This window comes from Colius striatus, chromosome 5, assembly GCF_028858725.1.
Source record: "Colius striatus isolate bColStr4 chromosome 5, bColStr4.1.hap1, whole genome shotgun sequence".
In the NCBI taxonomy this organism is placed as follows: Eukaryota; Metazoa; Chordata; class Aves; order Coliiformes; family Coliidae; genus Colius; species Colius striatus.
In genome coordinates, this window is record NC_084763.1 from 15814099 (window position 1) to 15840526 (window position 26428).

The 26428-nt window shown below is 39.2% G+C and overlaps 1 protein-coding gene across 1 annotated transcript in view; it reads left to right on the plus strand.

Annotated features, from left to right (window-relative positions):
- The first annotated feature begins 13275 nt into the window (after positions 1 to 13275).
- Positions 13276 to 26428, plus strand: part of GADL1 (glutamate decarboxylase like 1) — a 73049-nt gene continuing 59896 nt past the window's right edge. Inside the window, exons 1-8 of the mRNA XM_061996918.1 lie at positions 13276 to 13341; positions 15481 to 15690; positions 16494 to 16620; positions 18233 to 18323; positions 18991 to 19097; positions 20431 to 20546; positions 26079 to 26158; positions 26274 to 26328. Coding sequence (XP_061852902.1) covers positions 13276 to 13341; positions 15481 to 15690; positions 16494 to 16620; positions 18233 to 18323; positions 18991 to 19097; positions 20431 to 20546; positions 26079 to 26158; positions 26274 to 26328 — 852 coding nt within the window. The remainder of the gene's footprint in view (positions 13342 to 15480; positions 15691 to 16493; positions 16621 to 18232; positions 18324 to 18990; positions 19098 to 20430; positions 20547 to 26078; positions 26159 to 26273; positions 26329 to 26428) is intronic.

A 26428-nucleotide genomic window follows, 5' to 3' on the forward strand; every position in this document is an offset into this window, starting at 1 on the left:
TCCACTCATCCAAGCCACACTGCTTGAGCTTTCTGATGAGGATATTCCGGGAGACAGTGTCAAAAGCCTTGCTGAAGTCAAGGTTGACGACATCAACTGCTCTCCCCTCATCTAGCCAGCCGGTTATACTCTCATAGAAGACTATCAGGTTGGTCGAACAAGATTTCCCCTTAGTGAATTCCTGCTGAGTACCCCTGATAACCATCTTTTCCTTCATGTGTTTTGAGATGGCAACCAGAATGAGCTGTTCTGTCATCTGTTTCCAGGGATGGAGGTGAGGCTGACTGGCTTGGAGTTTCCCGGGTTGTCCTTCCTGCCCTTTTTAAAGACTGGTGTGACATTGGCCTTTCTCCAGTCCTCAGGCAGCTCGCCTGTCCTCCATGATTGTTCAAAAGTGATGGAGAGTGGCGTAGCAATAACATTAGCCAGCTCCTTTAGGACTCATGGGTGCATCCTGTCAGGACTGATGGATTTGTGCGTGTCCAGATTGCTTAGTAGCCCAGTCCTCCTCAACTGAGGGTGGGTCCTCCTTCCTCCAGCTTTTCTCTCTGTCCTCTAGGGTCTGGGCTTCCTGAGGGCTGGCCTTAACAGTAAGGATTGAAGCAAAGAAGGCATTCAGAAGCTCTGCCTTCTCTGCATCCTCCATCATCAGAGTACCCACCTTATTCAGCAGCAGGCTCACATTCTCTCTAACTTTCTTTTTGCTGTGGATGTTATTGAAAAAGGCCTTCTTATTCTCCTTTGCATCCTTTTCCAGATTCAATTCCAAGAGGGCTTTAGCCTTCCTTGTTTTGTCCCTGCACACTCTGATGACATTACGATACTTTTCCCAAGCGACCAATCCCTTTTTCCACATTCCATAGACTTCCTTCTTCCATTTGACTTGCTTCAGAAGCCCCCTGATCGACTACACAGACCTCTTACCTCCTCTTCCTGATTGTTTACTCATGGGGATACGCTGATCTTGGGCTTGGAGGAAGAATGTTAGTTCATTAATGTTTAAATGCAGTTCTCAATAGTTTATGTGCGACACAATTCAGTTGTGTGGTCTTGGCTGCTTTCAGAGAGGTAGGTATTACTTGTCAGTGTCAAACCTTTTAGTCTTCACTGCATACCACAGCTCATTATGGGGGATCATAGCTTCAGGTGAGGTAATTTGATTCATTTATGCACAAGCTGGGCAAGAAAGCCTTAAATATTTCAAAGTGATGTATATTTACTAGTGTAATATAGCATATAGAACTAGTTGTCTGGTTTGTTTGCCAGCTTTTCAAAGCTTGCAGTTCAATTATCACGTTCCTAAAGTCTGATGGCCAGTGTTTTTAATGGATTCATGCTTTTGCCTTTTCCTTCAGCTTCTCCTCAAGCTGTTCTGAGCTCCTTTGTGACCCAGATGAATTTAAATCCTGTCAGCATAGTGCACTGACAGATGAGAATAGGTGACTAATGTTGATTGTCTTTTGAAATTTCATACCCTGCTTGCCAAGAATGTCTTGTGTACTGCAATCATCTAAAATCCTACACACTCAGGGTAGTCATGTTTTTCACGGAGACTGACTGCAGTCAGTTGACAAAGAATATCATCTTAAGCAGACTCTCACCAGTAGCTGCCCTTTCTTATATTTACTCAGTATATGAAGACATAATGAAGTAAGACCACAAAGGACTGTTTAGTCTGATCTCCTCTGTATCTTATGTCATTAAATTTCACATACATACAAGCACTGGGGGCAATAACCAGCTTTTGGGTAAAATCTGTCTTCCAGAAAGACATCTTGTCCTACTTGGGGGACATAAAACTGTTAAAAAATTTAGTGGTGCCTTTGTTAGCTTGTTCCAGTAACATATTGTCACCTTAAGAAGAAAAAGTGTGTGCTTCATTTGAATTTATCTGACTTCAGTTTCTACCACAGCTTCTTGTTATGCCATTCTCCACTACATTAAAGAGCCCTTCAGAATTCAGTATTTTTTTTCTGCATAGAGGTACTTATATGCTGTAATCAAGTCAACCTTTTTGAAATGATAAACAGATTGAGCTCTTTAAGTCTCACTTAGAAGCATTTTTCTTCAATTCCCAAATCACTTTTTCAGCTCTTAATCTGCCCCCTCCCCAGTCTTTCAACCTTTTTTTCCCAAAAATGGCCAGGAACACAGTTCCTGTGATTGGTATCCTCACTGATATATCCAGAGATAAAACTATGTCCCCTGCTTCCTACTACCCTGATGCAGATGAATCCTTCCTGTTACCAGTGTCAGAGCCAGTGTGTATGATAACTTGGTGACTACAACCCCTACATCTTTTTCAGCAATTTCCATCTCCTTCTCTGTACACAGCACTTAGAATCCTTCAAGCTTGTTACAAGGACTTGTTTATAGTAAACATATTTTGTTTGACAAGGCCCAGTTGGCCACTCAATTCAGACTACTTAATATAACTGCTTGGTTCTTACTACCATTTTTGTCCTGCCTACGTTGTTTTCAGATGTGACCCCCTTTTCACAGAAACTTGTCTATTCAATGAAGGTTCCTTACTGTCAGGTACTTTTTGTCATCAGTCATTTAGGTAAATCTTAGCAGTTTAGCATCTGCTTTAATGGTAACGTAGGATTATCATGATATATTTTCTTTCAGACTGACTTAAAAATCTAAAGAATGAATATGCACTTCACCAAACAAGCAAACTCATCAAAGAACGTGTTTACAGAAGTTTGATTAGACCTGATCTTCATAAGAAAGAATGGACTGATTTCTGTTCGAGGTCTTTGAGACCTTTTAAAATGCAATCTATTATTCCCATTATTATTTGGGGTCTTGATGTTGGCCTGAATTTTCCTGTATAACAGTTGCCCTTTTTATGCCCTGGTACAACATTAGCACCCCTTTGGAATTTCACACATATTCCATAGTTTACTAAAACAGGTGAAGGACCTTAAATATCTATATTCTGGAACTGGGAGTAAAAGTTACCTAAGTTTGCTTATAGGAGAGTGGCTAGGATTCCTATCTTTCTTAATTAACAGAAGGCTGGAGCAGTTCTTCATAAACCCATTGATTTCCATCTACTTATTTCTTTTGTAGCACAGAAGTACTTATTGAACATATTTACATCTTCCACATCAGTACAAAACCACTTAATGAACTATGTTTACTGATGGGCCCGTATCACCACTAGGTTTTCTCTTGTTCTCAATACACTTTAAATGTTTCATTTTAATTCATCTCTTAACAGTGACAGCTTTTTTCTTGCCTATTCACTTTCACTATTAATTTTTTATATTGTAACTTGCAATTTATAGTAACTGTAATTTATAGAATCTTTGTTTTCCATTTTTTTTATCTAACTGCCACCTTTGAGCTTTTATGGGAAAGATACTGTCTTCTGTGAATTTAAAATCATAGTCTTTTGGCCATTAAACGTGACCTTTAAGAAAACCTCTCTTTCAGCATTGTCACTAATGTTTTTTCCTTGTCAGTTCCCCTTACTGTTTTTCTCAGTTTGTGGAAATTAGCTCTTTTGAAACAGCAGAAATCTGTAGTTTTGATTGGGGCTGTCCTTCATTTACCCACGATGAATGCAATCAGGGCATGATCGCTTGTTCCCAGGCAACTACGAACATTTAATTTAGTGATATCTACCGTTTTTATCTATCACAACGAGCTTCAAATACTTATCTCTTGCAGTGCAGGGTATCTATTGGGCTGCAAAATTACCTTCTGCAAGTTGTAGATGTTATTAATGACTCAGTGGAGTCTGCAGTTGAAGCTAGAAAAGGGCTATGCTTGTTTCCCCACAAACAAGGAGAATTAGGGTGCTACATGTGAGTAAGCATTTAATTCATGCCCGAGTATTTCACCGGCTTCCAAAAATCTTTGTGAAACTTTAATTAGGCCTGAATCTTAATGGAAGACATGAGGTTTTGAGGGCTTTGGTAGTTAATTTTTGGGCAGTTTCAGACCAATGCCAGCGTCACGTTGAATGGATCTGGTGTCCTGGACTAAGCTAACATAAGGAAGCCAGCCACAACTCATTCAACAGGCCTTCCAAGAGCCCTTAGCCATCGGGGCTGTGAAGAGCAGCAGCTGAGCTGCCGCTGCTCACGCCTGAGAGGGGTTCTAAGGCACTGGGTCAGGCTGTTGAGGCTGCTAAACAAATTCTCTCAAGCAGCGACGGCAGAAGTTCGGAACATGGGCATTAACGCCCCTCAGCCGCCCGGCCGCCGGTGCCCTCCGGCAGACCGCCGCGGGCAGGGAAGGAGGGAGGGAGCCGTGCCGGTAACCGGGCCGTGCCCCGTGCCCGCCGGAGGCGGCGGCTGGCAGCGGGCCAGCGACGCACAGGGTATTAATAGGCGGCCCGGAGGCTGCTGACGGGTGGCTGCGGGCGTGCGGGGCGAAGGCTGCGGGCCCGACGCGACGCGGTGCGGTACTGCTCGGCTCGGCTCAGCGCGGGAGCGACCAGGGCCACGCCAGGGACGTGTCCCTTCCTATCTTTGGTCCGCACCCGGCTCCCACCGCGAAGGCGAGATGGAGGGTAAAAGCTGCCGCGGCCAGAGCCGCCTTCTCCCTCCTCGCTCCCCGCCTCTGCGGGGCCGCGGCCCCCGCTCCGCCGCGCTTCGGGCGGATGGGCTGTGGGAGGCGGAAAGCGCCCCGCTCTCTGCCCCCTCGGGGCTTCTGACCTCGTCCTTTGCGAGACTCCCGCAGCGGCTGCCAGCGGGCTAGGGGAGGATGGGCCCCTGCGGGCCCAGGGAGGGAGGCAGCGTCGGCTCGCAGCCGGGGTGCGGGACGGGTAGGGCCGTCCCGGCCAAGGGCTGCCGCCGCTTCCCAGCTTCCCCCGTAAGGCGCGGAGCTGAGCGGGAAGGAGGACGGCTGAATGGCTACCTGTTAACCTCCTTTTGTTCAAGGGCAGCAGTAGCGTAGCCAGAACGGTTTAATAAGGTATCGAATTTGCAACAACTGTTACGAAAGCACTGCAGCATAGTATTTAAATAAATGATTTTTAGAGAGTGATGCCTTTTTAACATTTTTTTCAGATGCCACAATAAAACAGGCATGGGAATACATACAGTGGTTTGGTTTGAGGTGAAAGGTTACAGGAAAGGAGACGTGAGTCCTGTTCTATAAATGTAATATTGAGTTAACTTGTTCACCTGCGTTTAGAGGAAAGCCTTACATCAGTATGTAATGCAAAATAAAAGTTGATTGTGAATGTTGGGAATGTGGAAAACCTGTGGCTAATACAACAAGGAGACTTCTGGATAAGCATAGAAAATGCAGAGGCTAAACTGTGGTATGCCTCAGATTTAAGTATGCTATTATTTACAAGGTTAAAAAACAAGGAATTCCTTGGTCTTGTGAGTGGAAGCTGGCTGCAGAAAGTAGTAAATGTGTTTGCAGGTGGCTGTCCCCTCTCTCACAAGATCAATGTTCTTGGTAGTAGTGTGTCCAAGTTGGAAATATCTTATGAAACGGTGACAAAAGTCTAGACCTACTGGACCTAGTGTGTTCCTTTTAGTTTTACCTTAAGCATATATGCAACTCTAAAATTTTTTAATTCCCAAGTTGAAAGTCTCCTATCTTGTCTCCCAGAAGTGTCTTTCATTCGTGGATGACCCAAGTCATTTGCAATCTCTTAGTGGAAAAGCTGCAAACAAAATAACTTGAAAGAAAACACCAGAAGCTTAATATTTTAAGAATAATTATTCTCATTTCCTTGATCTGATGTAAACTGGATGATGATTGTAAAGTTACAGGACAATTCTAGTGTGCAGTAAATATGTTCTAGTGTGCATAGTGTTTTAAGGCTGTGATATGTGAGTAGCAGGAGCAGTACTGAATGAGTGACAGCAGCTTCAAAAGTGGTTTACTTCAGATGCAGCTTATCTTAATATCCTCTGCCAACACAACACCAGAGATAAGTTTCTAGTGGTTGCTAAGAGTGAGATCCCTCTGTTCTCTTTGGCTGGGTAGTAGTGTTCATATTCAAATATTGCTTGAGGAATGCTACCGAAGCCATTGGCTTATGCTGGTTAGACAATATGTCTCATGATAATATGATCCCTACCCTTGTTGCTGCAGTTTTTCCACTGTCTCTACTTTATTAATGAGTAGCATCTGTAACCTCTGTGTACTTCATCTCTTATGAGGAATTCTTGACTCTCTCTGCCCTCTCTTCCTTTTACCTTTGGTGATTTGCTGTGTTTTCTGCCTGGTGAATGAACTTAACATGAGTAGGATGGTGAGGGAAGTTGGGTTGCATTGTAGCCTTTTCTGTGGCTGTGGGTTGTTGCCTTATTTGTGGATTCAGGTGATTCAGGATATAGATTTTGCTTCCTGTTTTATTGTGAGCTATTGGAGAAATGGAGCTCTTTGGTTCTTGAGGTGACAGGGTCTTTGCTGCCTACTGAAAGTACTTTTTTTTTTTTTCCCTGGCAAATGTGAATCCCCAGTTAAAACCCAACCTTCTGGGGCTGATATCTGCAGTTCTCCTCTCAATGCTGATGTGGTGTGCTCTTAGCTTATAAGATTATATGGGGAACCATATAGGAGGCAAAGACGGAAGGTACCTGCTTGTTAACAGCAGGATTGTTTGCTTTGCCTAACTGTAGCAGCTGACAAAGTGGACACAGTGGGAGTGGGGACTTGGATGTGCCTTGAGTTACACTTGCAGTGGTTGCTGTTGTGAGCTCAGTGAAATAATTCTTGGAGGTTATGATGTTTTGCTTGTTTATTTTTCAGACATCTTTAATGTATCTGAGCACTTCTGAGTTTCATCTTACATGTTGCTAATTGAACCTAATTTCCCTCAGATATTATCCGCAGTCCACAAGGGCAGCCTTAATGACTGTGCAGAGATGAGTTAAGAGGATTTTTTAGGCTTTGCTTCTACTAACATAAAATATGGCCCTCTCTCATTAATGGGATTTTGCTAAGTGGTAGATTTGTACTCCTACATGCAGAAACAGATCTTGACTGTTTACATTCTTCAGTCATTTGTCATCAGGGTAGCCTTCTAAGGTTGTTTGGGCATGGAAAAAGCCTGCAGAATGATGTATTTGGACATCAACAACAAAAAAAATAGGCAACATTCCCTTGTGGGCTGAGTCTAAGCAGAGTCTCAAGTAAGGTACTGGCTTATCAAGTACAACAGAGAGTCAAGGCAAACTGGGGAGGTGATTCAGCAAACGTTTATTTCATATATGATGTTGCTGCGTTTCCATCTCAAATGGGTGTAATGTGAAGCATGGTAAAACATACTGGAAGTTAGGGTGACTTTAAGACTCTGGTAATGTGACACTTAGGTTAGTATTTTAGTCAGAGCAGAGGGATAGGATCTCTCCTGTGTCTTAAAATCTGATCTGATAAAAAAGATACTGGGATCTCTGGTAATATCACTTCATCAGTGGAAGAGGAAACAGGTTTGCAAGAAGTGAAGTTTGCATCAAATAAAGCCATTCTGTGTGCTCTAAAATTAAGAAGAATTTTCTAGGCAGTTAATTAACACTTAGTGAAGAAGCTTAATTTGACATTTGAGAAGTTCAATAAATAATTTTTCCTTTCTTGATTAAGGCATCTTTTAGGCTGTCACTTATACAACCAAGAATTGTCACTTCTTAATGCATTAGGAGATCTTGTTGCACACTGATTCAGCCTTTATTGCCTATTAAACAGTTTGGATTTCATGTGCCTTAATTTTCCTGCCCTGGATTATTTTAAGCAGCCTACTTCCTTAAATACAATTTTTATTCCATAAGTATTTATTACAGGTTCAAGACAGAAAAATGGGCACATTGAAATACATGACATTGTATTCCTCTGACTTCCTCCCTAGCCTCCCACCCCATCAGATTTGGGGTGGTGAGTCCTAATGCTCATCCCAAATGGTTGTAGAAACTACCTCTTCAGGCTTTGCAAAAATCAGAAGTTAAATTTCTTATGGCCTTTATTGCTTTACCTCGTGTCACAAACTGTAGAGGCTGTTGGAGAGAGTTGTTTATTGAGCCATGGACAGCTCAAGAATACACAGCAGGGCATGGCTAAATTGGAACTGTTGCCCCCCTTTCTTTTATTCTCCTATTTCTGTGAACAAGTTATCTTATTTTAACATTAATAAGGTTTATACATGTGCAACGAGGGAATGACAACTTCTAAAGGCAAATGATTGGTGCTTTGTGACATGGTGGAGGTTGTTTCTGCTGATGCTTATTGTCAAGGACTGTTGAAGGATAATAAAAGGGGGCTTTGACATGGTTCAAATGTCTGTGTGTCCATCTATATTAGTGTTTCTTGAGTATAAGTGGCTTAGATATCTTTTTTTTTTCTAAATGAAAGACTTGTAAAGTGTTAACAAATAGTCATGTCTTTAAAGAAAAAGTCGCTGGACCAAAGGTTTTTCAGTGCCATAAATATGATGAGGAAAGTGGTTCGTTGTGACCAAGGTCTTTTGTCAGCAAAGTAACAATAATTCTACAAAATAGCTGGTTAAATCTAGATAATTCATAAGAACTTTTGACTTTAAAGCTTGGATGTCTCTGCCCTTTGTCATGTCTCACCTTATGTAAGCTGAAAATCCTCATAAATATGATCTTATCCATTGGCAAATGTCAGGGTTTCAACAGGAAAGGTTGTCTCGTAAGCAGCTTGGCATCCCTCCACTAGCTCCACTGCAAGACAGCTTGTGTCTCATTGAGCTTCTTAAACTCATTTTTCTCAAGCAGACTGACTCCATTGTTCAGGGATTATTGAGCCCCCTTTGGGGCCGTTACATCATGTTAAAAAGCCGTTAGACCTGCCTGGAGGGGAAAGAGCACGTCACAAATGCTGTGTGTACCTGGTGTTTGGTTGCAGTGCTGATGCCAATCTCAAATGACTGATTATAGTTTTGGCAAGGACAAAATAAACCCAAAATAGATTACTCATCCTCTGCCTTCCTTAGAGGAAAAAATTGAAGACATGGGTGCAGTTGGACTGCAGATGGTGTGGGGACTCTGAGCATTTTTCAGACATTGCTGGAGTGGGAGTCACACAGTTTCATTGGTGAGCCTTAGCACGTATAACATGATTAGACCTGTGTGATAGGTCCAGAGCCCTGCCAGGACCCTCACCTGTGTGACTGGTCTCTGCAGATCTGACTAACATTATTCATAGTCTGTGCAAGGCAGCTTGCTCCACTTTGAAAGTGAATTGAACTACTTTGCTGTGCATAATATGCTAATAAATTATGAATGTCTACATAGGAACTAGTTCAGAGGACCTAGTGGACTGGAAAGTTACATCCTGATTTAATATGCACTAATTTCCTCACGTTAGTAAATAAGGGCTAATCTCAGAGCAATGTAGTAGACATAAGTGAGCAGTAATTGGAAATCATTTGTAGGGAATGGAATATATGGAAGTGCTTATGATGCTAAGAAAAAGTGAGAAGAAAAAAGTTGTTTTGACTATAACTTGAAGAGGTAAAACTTCCTAAACCAAAATTTGAACTTTTCGTCTATTTTTGCATTTCAACTTGAATTCCAGAAAACTCAATTTTAGTAGATTACTGCTTTCTTAGTTGATTTTTGAAAGATTGGAGTTAAAAATTGTTTTTATATTATGACTAAAAATATAGTTCTTGCATGAAATTACAGGCTGTCTTGGACTCTCTTAAATCAAGTTGTAGGATTTCCATTTGGAAAACAACCCTCAATTGTATTTTTGCTTCAATTTTTTCCAGTGGGAAGCAGAGAAATCTCAGGAAGTCTTTATGTTCTGTATGAATCACACATACATTCATCACTTCTGTGTAGACTCAACCTCCTGAAGTTAACTTTACTATCTCATACCCAGTGATATATTCCTGTGACTGACACGGATGTTACAGATATATTCAATTTCCCAAAGAAAAAGAAACATTCATTAAGTGTTCATTATCAATGTGCAACTTCTAATTAAAATAAAAGCCATTTTTTTTCCTCAGATGCTTCCTACACTGTTGGCAGGTATAAAAAATTAGAACATGTGAGCTGAGAGAATCTCAGGATCTCGGGGAGTTGGGATTTCCCTTTCATAGTTGACATCTACTGTTTCTTGGTTTTGTGTCAAGGTGAATTCCAATTCTCCACAGCCTTTCTTTCTAATTGGAAATGTTACAGCATGAATAATTTCTGCAGTTACTTTGTTAGGGCATTGGGAAGTTGTTATTGAAAGTTAACAGAAATTCCCGATGTTTGAGTGTATAGAAATTCCTCATTATTATTTCTTAACTTTCATCTACATTTATTTTTGGGTTTTTTTATGTATTCTACCTAGTATTGTTGCGCATAGCGAGTGCTTGGCATGCAGTGAACGTGGACAACATGTCATGAGCATCCAACTAGTAAGGGTACCTCCTCAGGAACTCTGGAAACATCTCTGAAAGCCGAATCTTTCTTCTAGTGCCAGTCAGAGAGGTATCCATCCCTGGAGCTTCTATCCGGATTTCTCTCTCTCCTCCCAACCTTTCATTTTGGAATGGGAAGTTCAGGTGTGGGAGGGAGACTAGGACCTGTTTGTTGTACAGTGCTGTTCAGAGCTAGCAGTGTGCTCAAAGACTCTATTGAGGGGACTTTGAGCTCAGACATAGGCCCTTTTGTTTTCCTTGGATCCTGCTCTCTAAAGATCGTGTTTTCATTTTCACAGTCATAGGATTCCTGGGGGAAGGAGGCTGTTGCAGACTTTCTGAAGGGAAGCACCCAGCTTGTTCCCTGTCCACAGGCCTGGTCCATAAACCAGTGAAACCGATAAATGTAGCACAGGGGCAATGGCATAAGCCAAACTGTACCTGTTCTTTTATTTTCAGAGGGGTGGCTGTGCCAAGATAACAAGTCAATTTGTATGCTGGTTCCTAAGGAAACTGCATCTCCTTTACTTGGCAACAGGCCTGGGAAATCCATTTACTAAGAAACTATGTATTTTGCCTTAAAACTGGAGTGGCTTCAGTCATAGACATACAGGAAGTGGTGATTAATGGAAGAAAATTATCTTTAAAGATTATGTATGCCAAGGGACTCAAACAGCTGCATAGTACAGACAAGTTTGTGTTTTAATACTTTGATACATGATATGACACTACAGTAATCCATTAAACATGGCGATGTGGAGGCTTGACACTGAAGTTCACTTGTTTTCTTTCGCTGGACACGCTGAAAGAAAATACTGAGGTCTTCTGAAAGAAGAACAATGACTAGATAATACAGAATGATGAATTTAAAATTTGTTTCTGATTAATGTTGGCAATTATTATTGCATTTGTTACAAAGCAGAAGTCAGTCTTTGGTCCAAGCCAGCCTTTTGCATTCACTTGAGTAGTCAGTGGTGCTAGTGCAGTGTAAACTGAACAGGATTTGGCTGTGGCATTCATACACAAGCTACTCTTTCATAACCACCCCCTTCTGTTTCTGCCTTTGCCTTGTGAGCAGTAAATCTTTCTGAGCAATTTTTTCTAATTTCCCAAATGTTGTCAGGATGTGCCAAGTACAAGGCTCTAGTTTCTTTTTCACTGCTAAATCCTTGCACTACAAAGTTTCTATATGTTTATGGAAACACAGATTCAGCTTTTTAAAGTACTTGGTAGTGCTTACATAAAGATATAGAAACATCTGAAAAAATGTGGGTTTTTTCTGTATATTATTTCAGCTCCAGTTAATTTATGTTTTCTGCTGGGACAATAATATTGGTCATAAAAATGAAATACTGGTTGGAAATCTTTAAGCTTCTGTAGTAGAATATTTCATTTGGGATGAAATGTGAGAATTACAGGCTTGATTCTGGCTGAAGCCAGTGGCTAAATGCCCAATTGCCTTCAATCTGAGTGGGATTAAGTCTTCTCTTTTGCAAAAAGGTATCTTGAACAGTCAGTAATCCTTAATCTCTGATTTAAAGCACTTACATTTGATAACATTTTAGTTGTCTCAAGCCTGGAGCCATTTGGATGAAATTGTTTTACATACTTTCTGGAAGTCTTGTTTTTTGAGTCAACTTAGGAGTCTGTTTCTGTATTCTTAAATAGAAAAGAATGTATTTATTGCAGCCACTTCTCTAGCTTGTTTACCTGTCATATTTGAAAACAAAGAAGGTCTATGTGACAAGGTGCTGCTTCTATGAAGTGAATTCCATGGGAAACGCTTTCCCTTAGTGCGATAAGGTGTTTGATATAGGTAAAATGCCCCAAAATTATTGGAAACTAATGTTTTGAGATTTTGAGGTATTATTTTTATGTATTTATTTTAAAAAAGACAACATAAGTTATTGACTCGTAAAGACAGTGTTCTGTAGCTTGGCTGCTGAGCTCTGAGGAGGTGTTAAAAGACATGCTACTTCACTTAGGTACAGTACCATAGAAACTGAACCTTGAATCTTTCTTGAGGTTCATCCATCTAAAATATAGTAAGTTGGTAAAAGAATCAGTAAAAAATGTGATAAAAAGAAAAAATTGTTATGGAAATTCAGATTTGTATCTAGTTTTTCCCTTCAAAGTTTTTACTGCAACCAAAACACGTTTATTTTTCGTTAGAGTTTGGAATTCTCATAAGAACTCCAGAAGTCAGATAGTTATAAGTGAAAGATTAAATATCACAGTACTTTCAGTAAAATCATGAGGGATGGGAATAGTGTATACATCCAGCAGTGGTTTGCAAAACCTCAAAAAATATTTGAGGCTTGATTTAGCTGCTGATTACAAAATAGTTGCTCTTATTGATTTCCAGTAATAGTCTTAAAGTATGTTCCAGGGCAGAATTTATCTCAGCACGTTCAGATTGAAATGGTAAGTGATAACAAAAGAAATATTGAGAGAGCAGTAAATAGTTGCAAGGTGCCTTATTTCATGAAATATAATGTGGGCTAATACCTGAACTCTTTGCTGGAGCCTTACACAGGTAAATTGCTGTTGAAATGAAGGTTCTTTTCCCTCCCTTTCTTCTAACCCATCTGCTTTGCCTTTCTGTTTCTTAGATGGTGCCTGAGTCTCAATACAGATGTGTTGAGAGTAGGGGTAGACTCACCCATTTTCCAGGTGATGTCTTCTTCCTCGGGCTCCACAAAGTGTCCTCTGGAGAGTGTAAAACTGTGTGTAGTGGTGAACAGACCTGCTTCAAATAGGGAGCTGTTGTTAGACCTATCACCCAGCCCTCTACAGGCCTTGTAGAAAAAGTAGTGTAAAGTTCTATGCTTGCTTTTCACAGAATCCTTGGAAGGGATGATTGTGAAGTCTTGACAGTACTAGGAACACATATTTGTGATCAAGTGTCAAGAACAGGGCTGATGGAGCTTTTGCACAGCTCTGGTTCTAACACAAACCTGAGAGATGGAGAAGAGTGGAAAAAAAAAGTGAGTTCTCTTGCTCCACCATCTATTCATCTTGTAACCAAAGGAAGTATCAACTTTTGTGCTCTATGACAGGTATTCATCTCCCGTGTAGTTTTTAAAATCCTATATTCCTTTCCATAGAAACAAAACATTTTTGACATACGTGGAGATAGTAGCATCTGCAGATGATATTGAGGCTGAGATTCTTTTTTTTTTGTGTTTCTGTTGAGCTCTGGTTAGTACTTAAGGCAGCTACTTACGCATCAAACAACTAATTCTCAATCCAGACTTAGTCTTTATTCTGTCTGCCCAAAGACCTGATGCCTTCCAATTCCTTGTTACTGCCTGGTGGTTTAAGCCTTGTAAAGTTAACCCACAAGCTTGTGTTTTCAGAGAGAAACCTCTAAGACTTTCAAAGCAGCAGATTCTGTACAGTGCCTCTGCTGTAGTGTGCTGGGGAGCATAGTGAGAAATGATGGTTTTGGTATCTGTGATTTTTTTCCCCTCTTTGCCTGTTAAAGATGTAATACTATTTACCTGCTTGTTCTGTATCTGTCCCACAAGAACATTTATACCTCTCCTATAAAAATGTGCTGTAGACTACTCTATTCAGCAAAATTTGGGATACTGCCCCTTTGTATTAAAACTATTAAGTAATTGCAAAAATGTAGAGGGTGAGGTTTGTCTCATTTTTGTCATCAGTGTTCATCTCATTAGAATTTTATCTTGTTTGTCATATCTCTTCCAATAAGTAAAAGAGAACTGAACAGCTTGTCAGAGTCATCAGTAAACCAAAACTTGTGGGATTTACAGGGCTTCTTTCAATCAATGGGCCTCAAAGTCATACACTTGTCTAGGCAGCATTATTGTTCTATATCCTCCTGTGTGTGAGGAACTGTAATTACGATAAGCATGTCGAATGTGTCAGACTGCAGTGTCTGGCAGTCTCCTGGAAATTGTTTAGACATGTGAAAAAGCCACATTTCTCCTGTACTTTATAACAAAAGCAAAAAGTAAAGCAGAAGATAAAGTTGTTTTGGGCATAGAACTTTCTCTTTTGTACCTCTCTACCTTTCCTCCATCCTCACTGTAGGTGAAGAAGACCCTTCAAGGCAGTGCTGCCAGGCTTCATAGCTTCTAGCTATTGTAAGGCCAGATCAGTGGACAGATGCTGTCTGTAACCCAGATAATTTGGATATCGTAGTGGCCGCTTCTCCTTTCAGCACTATACTGTTTCAAATGTCTGTTCCCTTGATATCTCCAAATGTCTCACTTTCTTCTTTATCCTCATGTTGATTAAAACTGGAGTCCTGATCTTGCCGTATGAAATCAATACATGAAATAGATACGTGGTTACCGCAGTTGGCCGGTGGCTTATAAGCACCTTGGATGTGCTTTCAGAAGTTGGGTAAAGGAGGCAGTAGTGATGCCTTAATGGAACACATCAGGAGAGTCTCGTGGACAAAGGGGAGGGAGAGGAAAGTGATCATAGTTGGAGAAGTGAATAAACAAGATAAACTGCACAGCAAACTGCTGTAATTAGTGATTGGGGGCACTTAGTATGATAAGGGCAGAAAGGAGAGGAGCGCAGATATGTGATATTAACATCAGTCTCAAAAGGTGTTATCTTCGTGGGGTATGGATCATTGAACACTTTGCAAAGGACAGAGAAGACAGAGCAATAGGACTGTCTGGAGGGAAGGAGGAGCATAAAGATATGGGAAATGAAGCTGAAAATGATTTCATTAAAAAAGGGGAGCAGGAGGGACATGTGGAGAGAAACATTTTCAGCTAAGAAAAATACACATTATCTTACACTTGATTGCTATTTATCCATTTGATGTATGATGTTCTAGGCTAGAACTGCATTTTCCTCTATGTTTGGAAGGTGCCTTGCATGGTTTTGTATGATACAGAAAGAAGTAGCTACAGAAAGAAGTAGCTACAGAAAGAAGTAGCTACAGAAAGAAGTAGCTACAGTAGGCTTTTATCTAGATAATAACAGTCTAGCTTTGAAGTAACATTTTGGGGTTTTTGTCTGTAATTTTTTTTTCAGTAAAATCTGGGATTTTTGTACATGTGGAAAGTCTTTGTAATTTTTTTTTTTCCTTGAGTCAGTCTTCAGCAATGAAAGAATAGTCTTCTTAATTCATGATTTAGTTGTCCAGGCCTTGCTCTAATGTTGTTATTTATCTTACAGTTGGTATTTGCAAACAGGAGATGCTCCAGAAGAGGAATGCTGTTATGGTGGATGGAGTCATCCTAAATGGTCCAATAATGGACTCAAAAGCAGGAGAGAAGTTTGTAGAAGATGCCTGTAAGATTATAATGGAAGAAGTCATTCAGAAGGCTGATGATGTAACAGAAAAGGTAAAAAAGACAGAGTGTTGTAGAGAATTTGTAACAGAGTTAATTGACACTGCATCATTTTTTTTTCCTTAAGCTGTATTTTACTGTGCTTTAAATAGCCTCAGAATTGCTTCTACTCTGTGCCTGGCTCTGAAATAAGAGGACAGCCTTACAAGTTAAGAAAGATCATATTATAAAACCTTGCAATAATGTAATTAGCATACATATTTGCTAGCAAATAATGAGTTATTTCATCTCAGAGTACAATAGCCACTTTCTTTAACAAATGGATGTAGCTTTTTTTTCCTTTTTTTGGTATTGGTGGGAGTTATTTGTTTACTACTTAGGAGCCACTGGTATTGGAGAAGGAGGAACAGTGTATGTGGCACCACTGTGAAAGGGCAACATTATGAGATTGCTGTGGGCTTCCCAAAATCCCTGGTTAAGAGGCTCTATGGGAAGGGAGGCAGCAAATGCAAATGGGTGTGCACTGGTTGCTCTCACCCCTTGGCAGAACGGCATCTGAAAATACTGTGATTAAAAATCTATAGCTAAAGACAGAATTTAACCTACAGGCCTCTTGCTTTTCTGCATTTCAGCATTCCTCATTCTTATTTTGACAGTCAAGCAATGCCTGAGACAAAAAAAAACCTCCAGGATCCTGTGAGACCAGTTTACCAGAGGTTTTTCTGGTGGCATGCTACCCTGCAATGGGCAGTTTTATGAAACCAATGCCAAATGTGATACTTACCTTGCACCTTTATAACCTCTTCCTCTTGCCTAACCTGTCCACTGAAGGTGTCTTTCCTACTCCCCGTCGTTAGGTTTGTGAATGGAGAGCCCCTGAAGCATTGAAGCAGATTCTTGACCTGGAAATAAGGGACATGGGAGAATCTCATCAGAATCTCTTGCAACTCTGCCGGGATGCTATACAGTACAGCGTCAAAACTAGTAGGAATGTGCTTTCTAGTTATTCTGTATGATAACTTTGGAAGACAGGATAATGTTTACAAAGTTCTGTCACCTTTCAGGAGAGTGGGGCTGTGAATGTCTTTTTGCCTGGCAATGCAAGTGTGCAGTGTTTTACTTGTTTGACTGAATGCTGGACACCATAGGTTTGACTAAAATGTTAATTCCTGTAATGCTGTTGACATTAGTGGCAAATGCTATCATTTCAAAGTCTTGTGAAAGTCATCTAGAGAGATGTAACAGTCTAGCAAAGCAAGGGAGAAGGGCCTTGGTGTGTGATTTCCTGCTGTGAGTGGTGAGAAGTGCACATTGCCTTTTTGAGTTCTTTGTGATGATTACCTTGCATTTACTGTTGTTCTTTTTGAGCAACGGTCTTATAGCGTGTTAATTTGCTGATAGGCAGTAATTCCTATTCCAGACACTGAAAGAGAGAGCCTGCAGTACACCAGAGACAGCACACATCTCTGCAAGATTAGTACTCTACAGCTAACCTTTCTGCAGCATGTGTAATATAATTCAGTCTTAGCAGAAAGGGATGAACAACATCTGTTCAGGAAATAGCACTGCAGCGCAGTAGCTCAGGATTTCAGACATGGTGTAGCTTAGGACGTGTTTTGGAAAGTGAGACTGTTTGATATAGTTAGTTGTGCATTTCAAGGCCATATTCCCTGCCTCAATCAGTGTTGCTACAAAGTAAAACTCTCAAATAATTTAACTCCTGCCTTTGAAAACCATAGAAAAGTAGCAGTACTGATTTACAGGGGCAGTGCACTGCATATGCTAATATATATGCATATATATGCTAATATAATTAATGACTTACTGGAACGTGTTCTGTTTATCTTACTTTTGCAAGTTGCCTTAGATTTTCATTTGTTACAGTGTTATACATAAAAATATGTTGTGCAAATAGTCTTTAAGTAGAAACACTTAAGACTCAGATATAAATGGACCCATACAGTTTACCTGGTTTTGCATGTAAAAGTGCTATGCTGTGTATTAATGTTTAGGTGGTGATCCCACTGCTGAACTGGCTTGATTTTATAGTCAGCAGTAATACAGAGTTTTCTCATGAGTTATATATAACCCAGTGTTTCAAGGCAAGTAAATAAGTTCTCTTAACTTGTCATTTTAAGTTCACAGCAAGTTTTTCCAAGTGGTTATACTACTTCTCTCAATATTGAGACTTCAGTGGGAGCACAGGCACAGCTGCTTGGGATCAGCTGGTTCTTGTGTTCTACTGCTTTGCGAAATTTGACTGAGCATCCTCTCAAGACCACTGTTAAAAGCCACTGTGAATACTCAGTTGTCAATTCCAATTCTCTTTCTGATTTATAAAACTTGTGAACAGCCCACATTGATTCCATGCACTACTTGCATCTCTCAAACTTTGTTTTGGGACATGAAGGTGCTTATTAAATTTGCTTTTGAAGGACTATCTATGTAAGAAAAGGACAGTGGGTCCAGAAAATACTGAGGGAATGATGGAGTGAATTGTGGTTTGCAGTGATCAACGTTCATCTGAGAGGGCCTGTGATTGTATTATCTTTTCATGTGTATCCTGTCACTACTCGCTTTTCATCTATATTTTCAGATCATCCAAGATTTTTCAATCAACTGTATGCTGGAATAGATTATTACTCATTAGTGGCTCGTTTCATTACAGAAGCACTGAACCCAAGTGTGTAAGTGTAGTTCTTTTTCCTCTTGATGAAGACTTAGCATGCTTTTTGGAATAGCAGCGTTTTTGCTTCTCACTCCCCTTCTGATTTCTGTTTTCAGTGTTACAGAGGAGGTAGGAAATGTGCAGGAGTTTGGAGGAGAAAACAGCCTAGGTTGACTGAATAGCTCACTTAGATGGCTGGCTAACCTGATCAGGCCTTTCTTTTCTAGTTTGTGAGGTGGGATGTAAGAGGAGAGATCTTTGCTTTCAACTCTTTAAAACCTAGACTTTTATCTTTATGCATAAAGATGAATTAATCAGACTTACTCAGCTGTTCATTTCCTTTGAAGCATTCTGCACAGAGTTGAATGCAAATGATTACCTGTCTGCTGTTTGCTTGCAAATAGAAAGCCTAAACAAAAAAGTAATTTTTGCTTGCCATAGATCATTATAGTTGAAACTCAAGCATACAAGCCACATGAAAAGCAAACTCTGGTGTGTTACGAGTGCTATCAGGAACTAAGCAATTGCTTTGCTAGTTCAGATCTGTAGTGTTTTTAGTTTAGAGTTCTACTGCTGGTAGCGGTCAGCTTCTGATAGATTGGAGAAAGGTGGAAGAAACCTTTATCTAGTTTTAGCATGAGTTCTATAGTCTTAAAAGCAATCATGATGCTTTAATTTTTGTTCAGGTATACATACGAAGTATCCCCTGTGTTTCTGTTGGTGGAAGAAGCGGTCATCAAGAAAATGATTGAGTTCATAGGCTGGGAAGAAGGTGATGGTATATTTAATCCAGGTAGGAACAGTTCAGATTTCAAGCTGAGCCACTATAAACCAACTAATGCCAGTAATTCCATGAAAATTGAAACCACATAGAGTATTTGAAGATGGATGCAAAAATCCAGTGATGCGCACACACAACTGTTTAACCTAGGCTTATCTTGGGTGATTCTAGTGATAATTCTGTGAATCTGATCAGCAGATGAATGAAAAGAGTTATATGTTAAATATAATTATGTGGAAATTGTTTGTAACTGATGCCCTTTGTAGCTGACAGACAGGGAACTGATTTAGTGCTAGACATTAACTAGTGCTGCTTGAGGGCCCTAATCTATCTGTCCTGCCCATGGAGCCAGAGTTTGTGGGAGTCATGAGCTTAACTCCTTTGAGTTTTCATAGTTTTAACAAACGTTACAGTAAGGCCAAACAAATAAGTATTTATTAAGCTTCTTGATAAGCCATGATTTTCAAATGTTCTGTAAAGCAATGTTCCAACCCACTGTATAACAGTAATACAGCATAATGATATTATTCCACAGATTATTTGCATAACAAATTATTAGGCTAGATGTGAAACTTTACCAATCTAATTTGGAGGTGAGAAGACAAATTAAATGAGTAAATTGATTTAACTCCATCTCCAAAATCAAAACACAGTAATTCTAGCCTACATATGAGTAGTAGAAAAATAACTGAATTTTTGTGTTTTTAAAAATATATTAAAAATATGGATTTTTTTCATGTCAAAATGGGTGTTTATTTTCAGTAGATTCCTTTCTTTCATGGCAGAATTGCTGAATTAAAACTTAACTGAGGTACTGTCAAGAGATAAATTGTACTTTTTGTGCTAGTTTTATAAGACTTTTAAAAATTGGTTTGGGTTTTTTACTAGGTGAATAAAACCCATCTGGATCCTACCTTACAGAACTTGCAGTTCCCACTCACTGTCATTTTCTTTCTATTGGCTTTTTGATCCCCATAGTACTCTGAGCCTCTGCCCAAGAGATGTCCTGGTCTCTGTGCACTGCAGCTGAGCTGCGTGCTGGCACTCCTTCGGTCAATGGGAAGGAGGTATTGCAGGGTTTTCTCTGTCAGGAAGGACTATTGGGGCACAGTTCATATCCTTGAAGAGATATCCCCAAAGAGCATTCAAATATGCTGTGTTTCCATGCATGCTGCAGAGCCCAAAGTTCTTTTTATGTCTGGAAGCTTTGGGAAGGAAATGTAGTGGGTGCATCTACAGGATAACTGTGTGGTTCATTTTTTTTTGCCTTAATGGATCAAAGACTCGGACACAGGAGAGATGCAAGACTGTGGCTAATGTGATATTTGTATGTCTCTTTCCACAGGTGGCTCAGTTTCTAATATGTATGCTATGAACTTAGCAAGATACAAATTTTGTCCTGAGATAAAAGAAAAGGGGCTTTCAGGTTTGCCAAGATTAGTCCTGTTTGCTTCGGAGGAGGTAAAAATAAAACAAAAAAGCTCTTTGAACTTTACTTTTAAATGGCTGCAAAGTTATGTCAGTTGCATATATGATGGGGCACTGGTACAATAAATTGGTCATCACTCTGTGATGTGGAATATTGGAGCTAAGTGGAGAAATCTCATGGTAAATTTGCCTGCAGAAGCTTCCCTGCTTTCAGAAAACAAACACAGATGTTCCTGCTCTTGAAAACTGCTCATCTAAGAATACATTATATATGGGACAAACCTGAAGCAGCATGCATGTGGTGTGTTGTGGAGGTCTGCAACATTTGATTTCCCATAGCATAAAGTCTAGCAGGAACCACAGGTAGGTTTTGAATGGCAAAGTTTCTTTCTACATGTTTGATTTGTACTAGACTGAGTACTTGTGGACCTGTGAGACAATGGTCTGTAGCTTCTAATCTGAGTACAGATTGGAAATGGTGCAGAACCAAATTCACCTTAAAACATTTTGGAAAACACTACTGGATCTTTAGACAGTTGTTCTTTAAAATATGGAAAATGTGTGACTAGTTTTAAAGTTTTTTAATAGTATCTGTCCAAACTGACTGAGGGAAATTGAGTTATATTCATAGATTTATTCTGAAGCTAATTTTCTGAAGCTTTTTTTTCTTATCTCCAGTTTTAAAAGTTTATCATCTGATTAGCATAGAGTGGTTATTAATTCTGACTCCACTGTATAAAGACCTCAGTGGAAGTGGGAAACTTGTATAGCTACGAGAATAATTTTATCTCTTAAGTTTATGCTCCAGACAGTTTGCAGCGTAAATGCATGAGACTTATTTTGACAAGGTCTGAGAGATGAAGATGTTGCATAAGTTGTCCAAGACAGCACACGTATTTTAGAACTGAATCCAAATGTCCTAAATAAAAAGATATTCTTTTTTTTCCAAAGCAAAATATATTGTTTTTTTCCTTTCTAAAAACAGTGTAAATGAAATGATGTTCCAATTCCTACTTAATCCATAGAACCATTATGGTTGGAAAAGACCTTTAAGAGCATTGAGTCCAACCCCTAACTTCACATTGCCAAGCCCATCACTAAACTAAGCCATATCCCTCAGCACCTCAATCCATCACATTGCATATTCAAAACAGCTAAGGAGGAAAAGCAAGTTTGAAACATGTTATATTAATGTTTTTGAAGTAGAATTTTTATCATGAAGTAACTTTTTAATTCATTGCAAGATTTAACTAAAACATATACTCTTCTACTCTAAAACTCTGTTGTCTTTGATCTCTAGCATTTATTCATGGTTATGGAACCAAAGACGTACATATTCACATATACTTATTTTAGATCCACCTGTACTTAGTTCAAGTTGTGTCTCCTTTTTAGAAGTTTGTTTAGTTCATATGTCATATTGAATATATATGTAATAACCTGCACTGAAGATAAATACTTCAGTGTTTGTATCATGCAACCTTAATTTTTTTGTTATTTGTCTTTATTTTGAACCTTCTGTTATTTAACGTTTTGTGCCACTCTTGATACTGAAGAGATACCCAGAGAAGAAAAATGATACTGTGTTTATCTTAAATGTGAATTGAGCAAACAGTGTTGGCTTGAAGGAGCCATGAGGCTATAATGAACTGAGAGTATTGATGAGGAGTCAAAACACACGGCTGCTCAAGGCACTTGTGTCATTTTACAGCTTGGCTTCGACACTGTGTTCAAATGAAATTATTTTTGCTTCGAGTTGCCAAGTCCCAAAGTTTCAGTCTGCTACTTGGCAGACTGAAAGAGTTGCCTTACTGTAGAGCAGCAAAATGTATGGACTTGCCAGTGGCTTACTTTCATGTGATCTGGGGCTATGCGTTTTTGTAAATTCTTGGATAACGTGGAGGTGTATGTTTAATGCATGGCCCACCCAAGGTCCTCACCGGCTCCATTTGGCCTTCAGGGATGTAAAGGCTCTTGTTTCTGCAAGTGAAATGCTTAGCTACTTAAAATTATGGTGCTACTCAGCAAACACTGTTTATTATACTATGTAATTCTCTTGCTGCACCCTTACTGAGTGGTTCCTCTTGAGGCAACAGTAGTAGAGAAATTGTTAAATCCCACTTTCTTAAGGCACAATTTGTGGCTCTGTAGGAGCTTAAAAGTTACAGTTGTCAACTCACCTTTTATCATTTCTTGTTATTTGGGTCCCATCTGAAATTTATTCTGACACAAGAATGTATTGCATTGATCTGAAAGGTAGAAATCTGCTAAATCTGAGGTAACTGAGGGTAGGTGAGGATGTGTAAACAGTTGAGAAGTGCATGCTGATATGAGCAGTTTTTTAGATGCAATGAAACTAAATTCCTCCCCAGTGCAACTTGATCATGAATGTAATAAAGTGAGAGAACACAACATTAGCTCAGCATGTTGTCCCCTGTTGAAATTACAACAGACAAAAAAGAGCAATAAAACAATCTCATAATAATGTAATTGCTTTATGCAATCATGTTACTAGGAAACTTTTCAAAATCAAGGAAATATGAATTTATCTTCTGTTTTAATGAGCACAAGGGGAATGTACCTTGTCTTTGCAAATGTTATTAGGAAATGAAAACCATGTCTAGCTATAGTTAAGATGGGCTGTTGTACTATTTTAAATGCACTATTCCAATTTGATCTTGTGCTCAAAGGCAGTAATTTCTTACTACAAATTGTTACAGATTTAATAACATCTCAAACAAAATTGCAAAAGACATGGCAAGAGTAATCTGAACTCACTGTATTTAAAATTGTTATTTAAAATTACTTGTATAATGCTGATACAAAGAATACCTTTTGTTTGGATATTTATTTCTCTCTTCTTTTGTTTTGGAAAAGGAATATGAACAAATGAGTTAGTTGACAGTGTTGTGACTGGAGCTGGTAAATGTTCTCTGGTACATTTTTTATCTTAAAATGATGCAGTGAAATTTAGCATAAAGGCTTCTAGTAATGACAGCAGGGGGAAAAAAAAAGAAATACTTCTATGTTCTTGATCAATACATTTTTTTCATCAAAGAAAGCACATTCCAAGTCTGTGTAGCACTGTAAGCCTTGACCCTTTTCTGTTTTACTGAAGACCTGACAAAGTCTTCCACAAAGTGCAGAAATACTTGTGGAGGCAAGAAATAAGTATCTTGCAGCCTGTTTTGTCTTGGGTATACCCTTTTGTCCTTCTCTTTCCCTCTGCTTTTTGTTATCTTCTCAGGTGCTCAAGCCTTTTATTTCTCCCAGTCCTCTATACTGTTTTTTGTGATTTAGTGATTGCCTGTTTACAAGTGTACTGAATTTGCAGGTCTACTGCTTTCTCAGTTTGGAGCAATCTGATCATTCCTGGTCATTTGTATCATTCATTTGAACCTAATGGATAGAAATCAGTGTAATGGATAGAAATCAGTGATGGAGGCAACTTTTAAGTGATTCACTAATCAGTTGAAAACATCTATAAACTTCTACTGAACAACACACAGCCATTCTGCAATCATTATTACCAGTACTGATATAATTCGATGTGATGTAAGACTAATTATCCACCTATGTATGTTATTATTCTTGTAACAGTCTAAATGAATGAGCCCTGAAGGCTTTGTGGATGTGTCATGTTACAAAATGAAGCTTTCTTAAAACTACCTGATAGTATCAACTAGCATCTTTATATGCTTTTATTTAAAAAGTGGATGACGATGGGGAAAATCTTTTTGTCAAAGAGAAAAAGAGCCCTTTGAGATGATCCATCTCATCAAAATAAGCGTGACAGGCTTTAATACCCTTAATATATTCATGCCCACACATTAAAATGTTTTACGTTTTTCATAATTATGTTCAGCAGTAACAGCATTTGTGTGAACTCTCTGAAAGAAAATGGAATTAATTAACCACCTGGCTTCACCTCCTGTATGAAAAGTAACAATTCTAGACATCTTCACAGTTGCTGGAGTATGCCTTATTTTAACTGTTCAGGAATAATGTGAAAAAGAGCCAATTTCATGTTTTGAGTAGAGCTGCAATAATCTAAGGCTGACATGATCTTGATTCTGAGAACTCTGTAGTCCTGTGAGATGCTCCATACCCTCAGAAGTGATTCCATTGCTATGAGTGGGTGGACATTTGGAGTGCTGCGGGTTATTCAGAGTAGTTTTGACAACTAAAAATATCTTCAGGGTAAGAAGGTTACTATATCTTGAATTTCCAGGCTAATCTTGAGGAAGGATTAAGTAGAGATCAGCATTACTATATTCTGGAATAAGACAAAATTCCAGTGTTACGCTGGAGTTAACAGTATCCACAGTAGAGCAGGTCCTCATAAAGGTAAATGTTGGAAATACGGTGAAATATACTTTGAATATTTGCTTAACAGAAGCAAGCTCATCAAAAGTACAGCATGGGTTTGAGTATCCTTCTCACCAGAGCCATTTTACCACATTCTGGTTGAATAAACACCCATTTCTAACATTCCTGGAGCAGGTAAAAGAGTCCTTTTCTTTTATAGTGATTCCACAGGCTTCATGCACTAATGGTGTTTATTCAGTGCTAAGTGAAAAGGGGGCTGCATATATCTGTACTCATTCAAAGACATCTCTGATGAGACCAAGCTAAAATTCTTTGCTGAAATAGTAATTTCATTTTCTGAAAAATGCAGATGATTCAGACTGGAACTGTTCACAAAATTCGTGCTAACTTTTGAAGATATGCTGAGTCCATGTCTAAAGGCTGCTTGCTTTTGTAGTGGCTTCTAAGATTCATGTCCACGTGAATAACCTCACTACACCATGATTTTTGGATCCTTTTGCAGAGATAGGGCTTTCAAACCCTTGGAAATCCCAATTGTACCACATCTAAAGGCTTTGCTAAGTTTTGGATCTTGAGCTCCTTGATCCTATGAGCAAAGTTGGTGGATCAGGCTAAGGGTCATTTTAGCATGGTATCCTGTCTCTAGCAGTGGCCATCCACTCATTTAGAGAAAGTATATAGAAAAATTACAAGAATAAAGTGGTAGAGGCTTTATATATATCGTAAAATTCATCCTAAATAAGGTTCCAGTTTCCAAAGAGTAGTGCTTTTGGACCTATTGGTTGCTTCTACGTCATTGAGTTCAACAGCCTTTGAACTTTCATGCATTTCCTTCCTCTTCCACTCATACTTTTAACTTGACTCTATTAAAATATTTTTAAACAATTAATAATTATTCCCCCATGATACTTCCAAATTTCTCCTTTTCATTCTAATGCAGAACCAGCTTTAAAAAAAATTGTATGGAATGGAATGCTTTATTTTTTTAAGCCCACATTTTAAACGTGGTATATGGTTTTTTTGATCTTATTTTCACTAGCCTTCAGTGTGTGTCATTGTGAAAGACAAGATGGTCTTGATGCTGTGTAGCTTTGACAGTTTCCTTTCTGTCTTAGGATATGCTATTGTCATGACTGTTAACTGCTATTAAATTGATTTCAGTGTCACAGTTCCCTGTGCTAAGGAATGTCTTTTGTTTTAAATTTATTTACTTTATCATGCCTTTTTCATTTACAGTGCCATTACTCCATGAAGAAGGCAGCCTCCTTCCTGGGTATTGGTACAGAGAATGTTTACTTCATCAAAACAGATGAAAGGTAAGCAAGCAAAACTTGAGACTGTGGTCTCTGAGCCTTTTTAAAATGCGTTAGTGCTGTATGTAACTAACCTATTTGTATGTAACTGAAAAAGTTTTAAATCTGTGTCCCTTAGAGGTAAGATGATACCTGAGGAACTGGAGAAACAAGTCCAACGGGCCAGGAAAGAGGTGAGAGGGGGAGAGAGCATGGAGAGAGGAGTGTATGCAGACTGTGTGCTTGTGTCTGAGGGAAAGAAAACAAAGAATGAGTGGAATATTAAAAACAGAG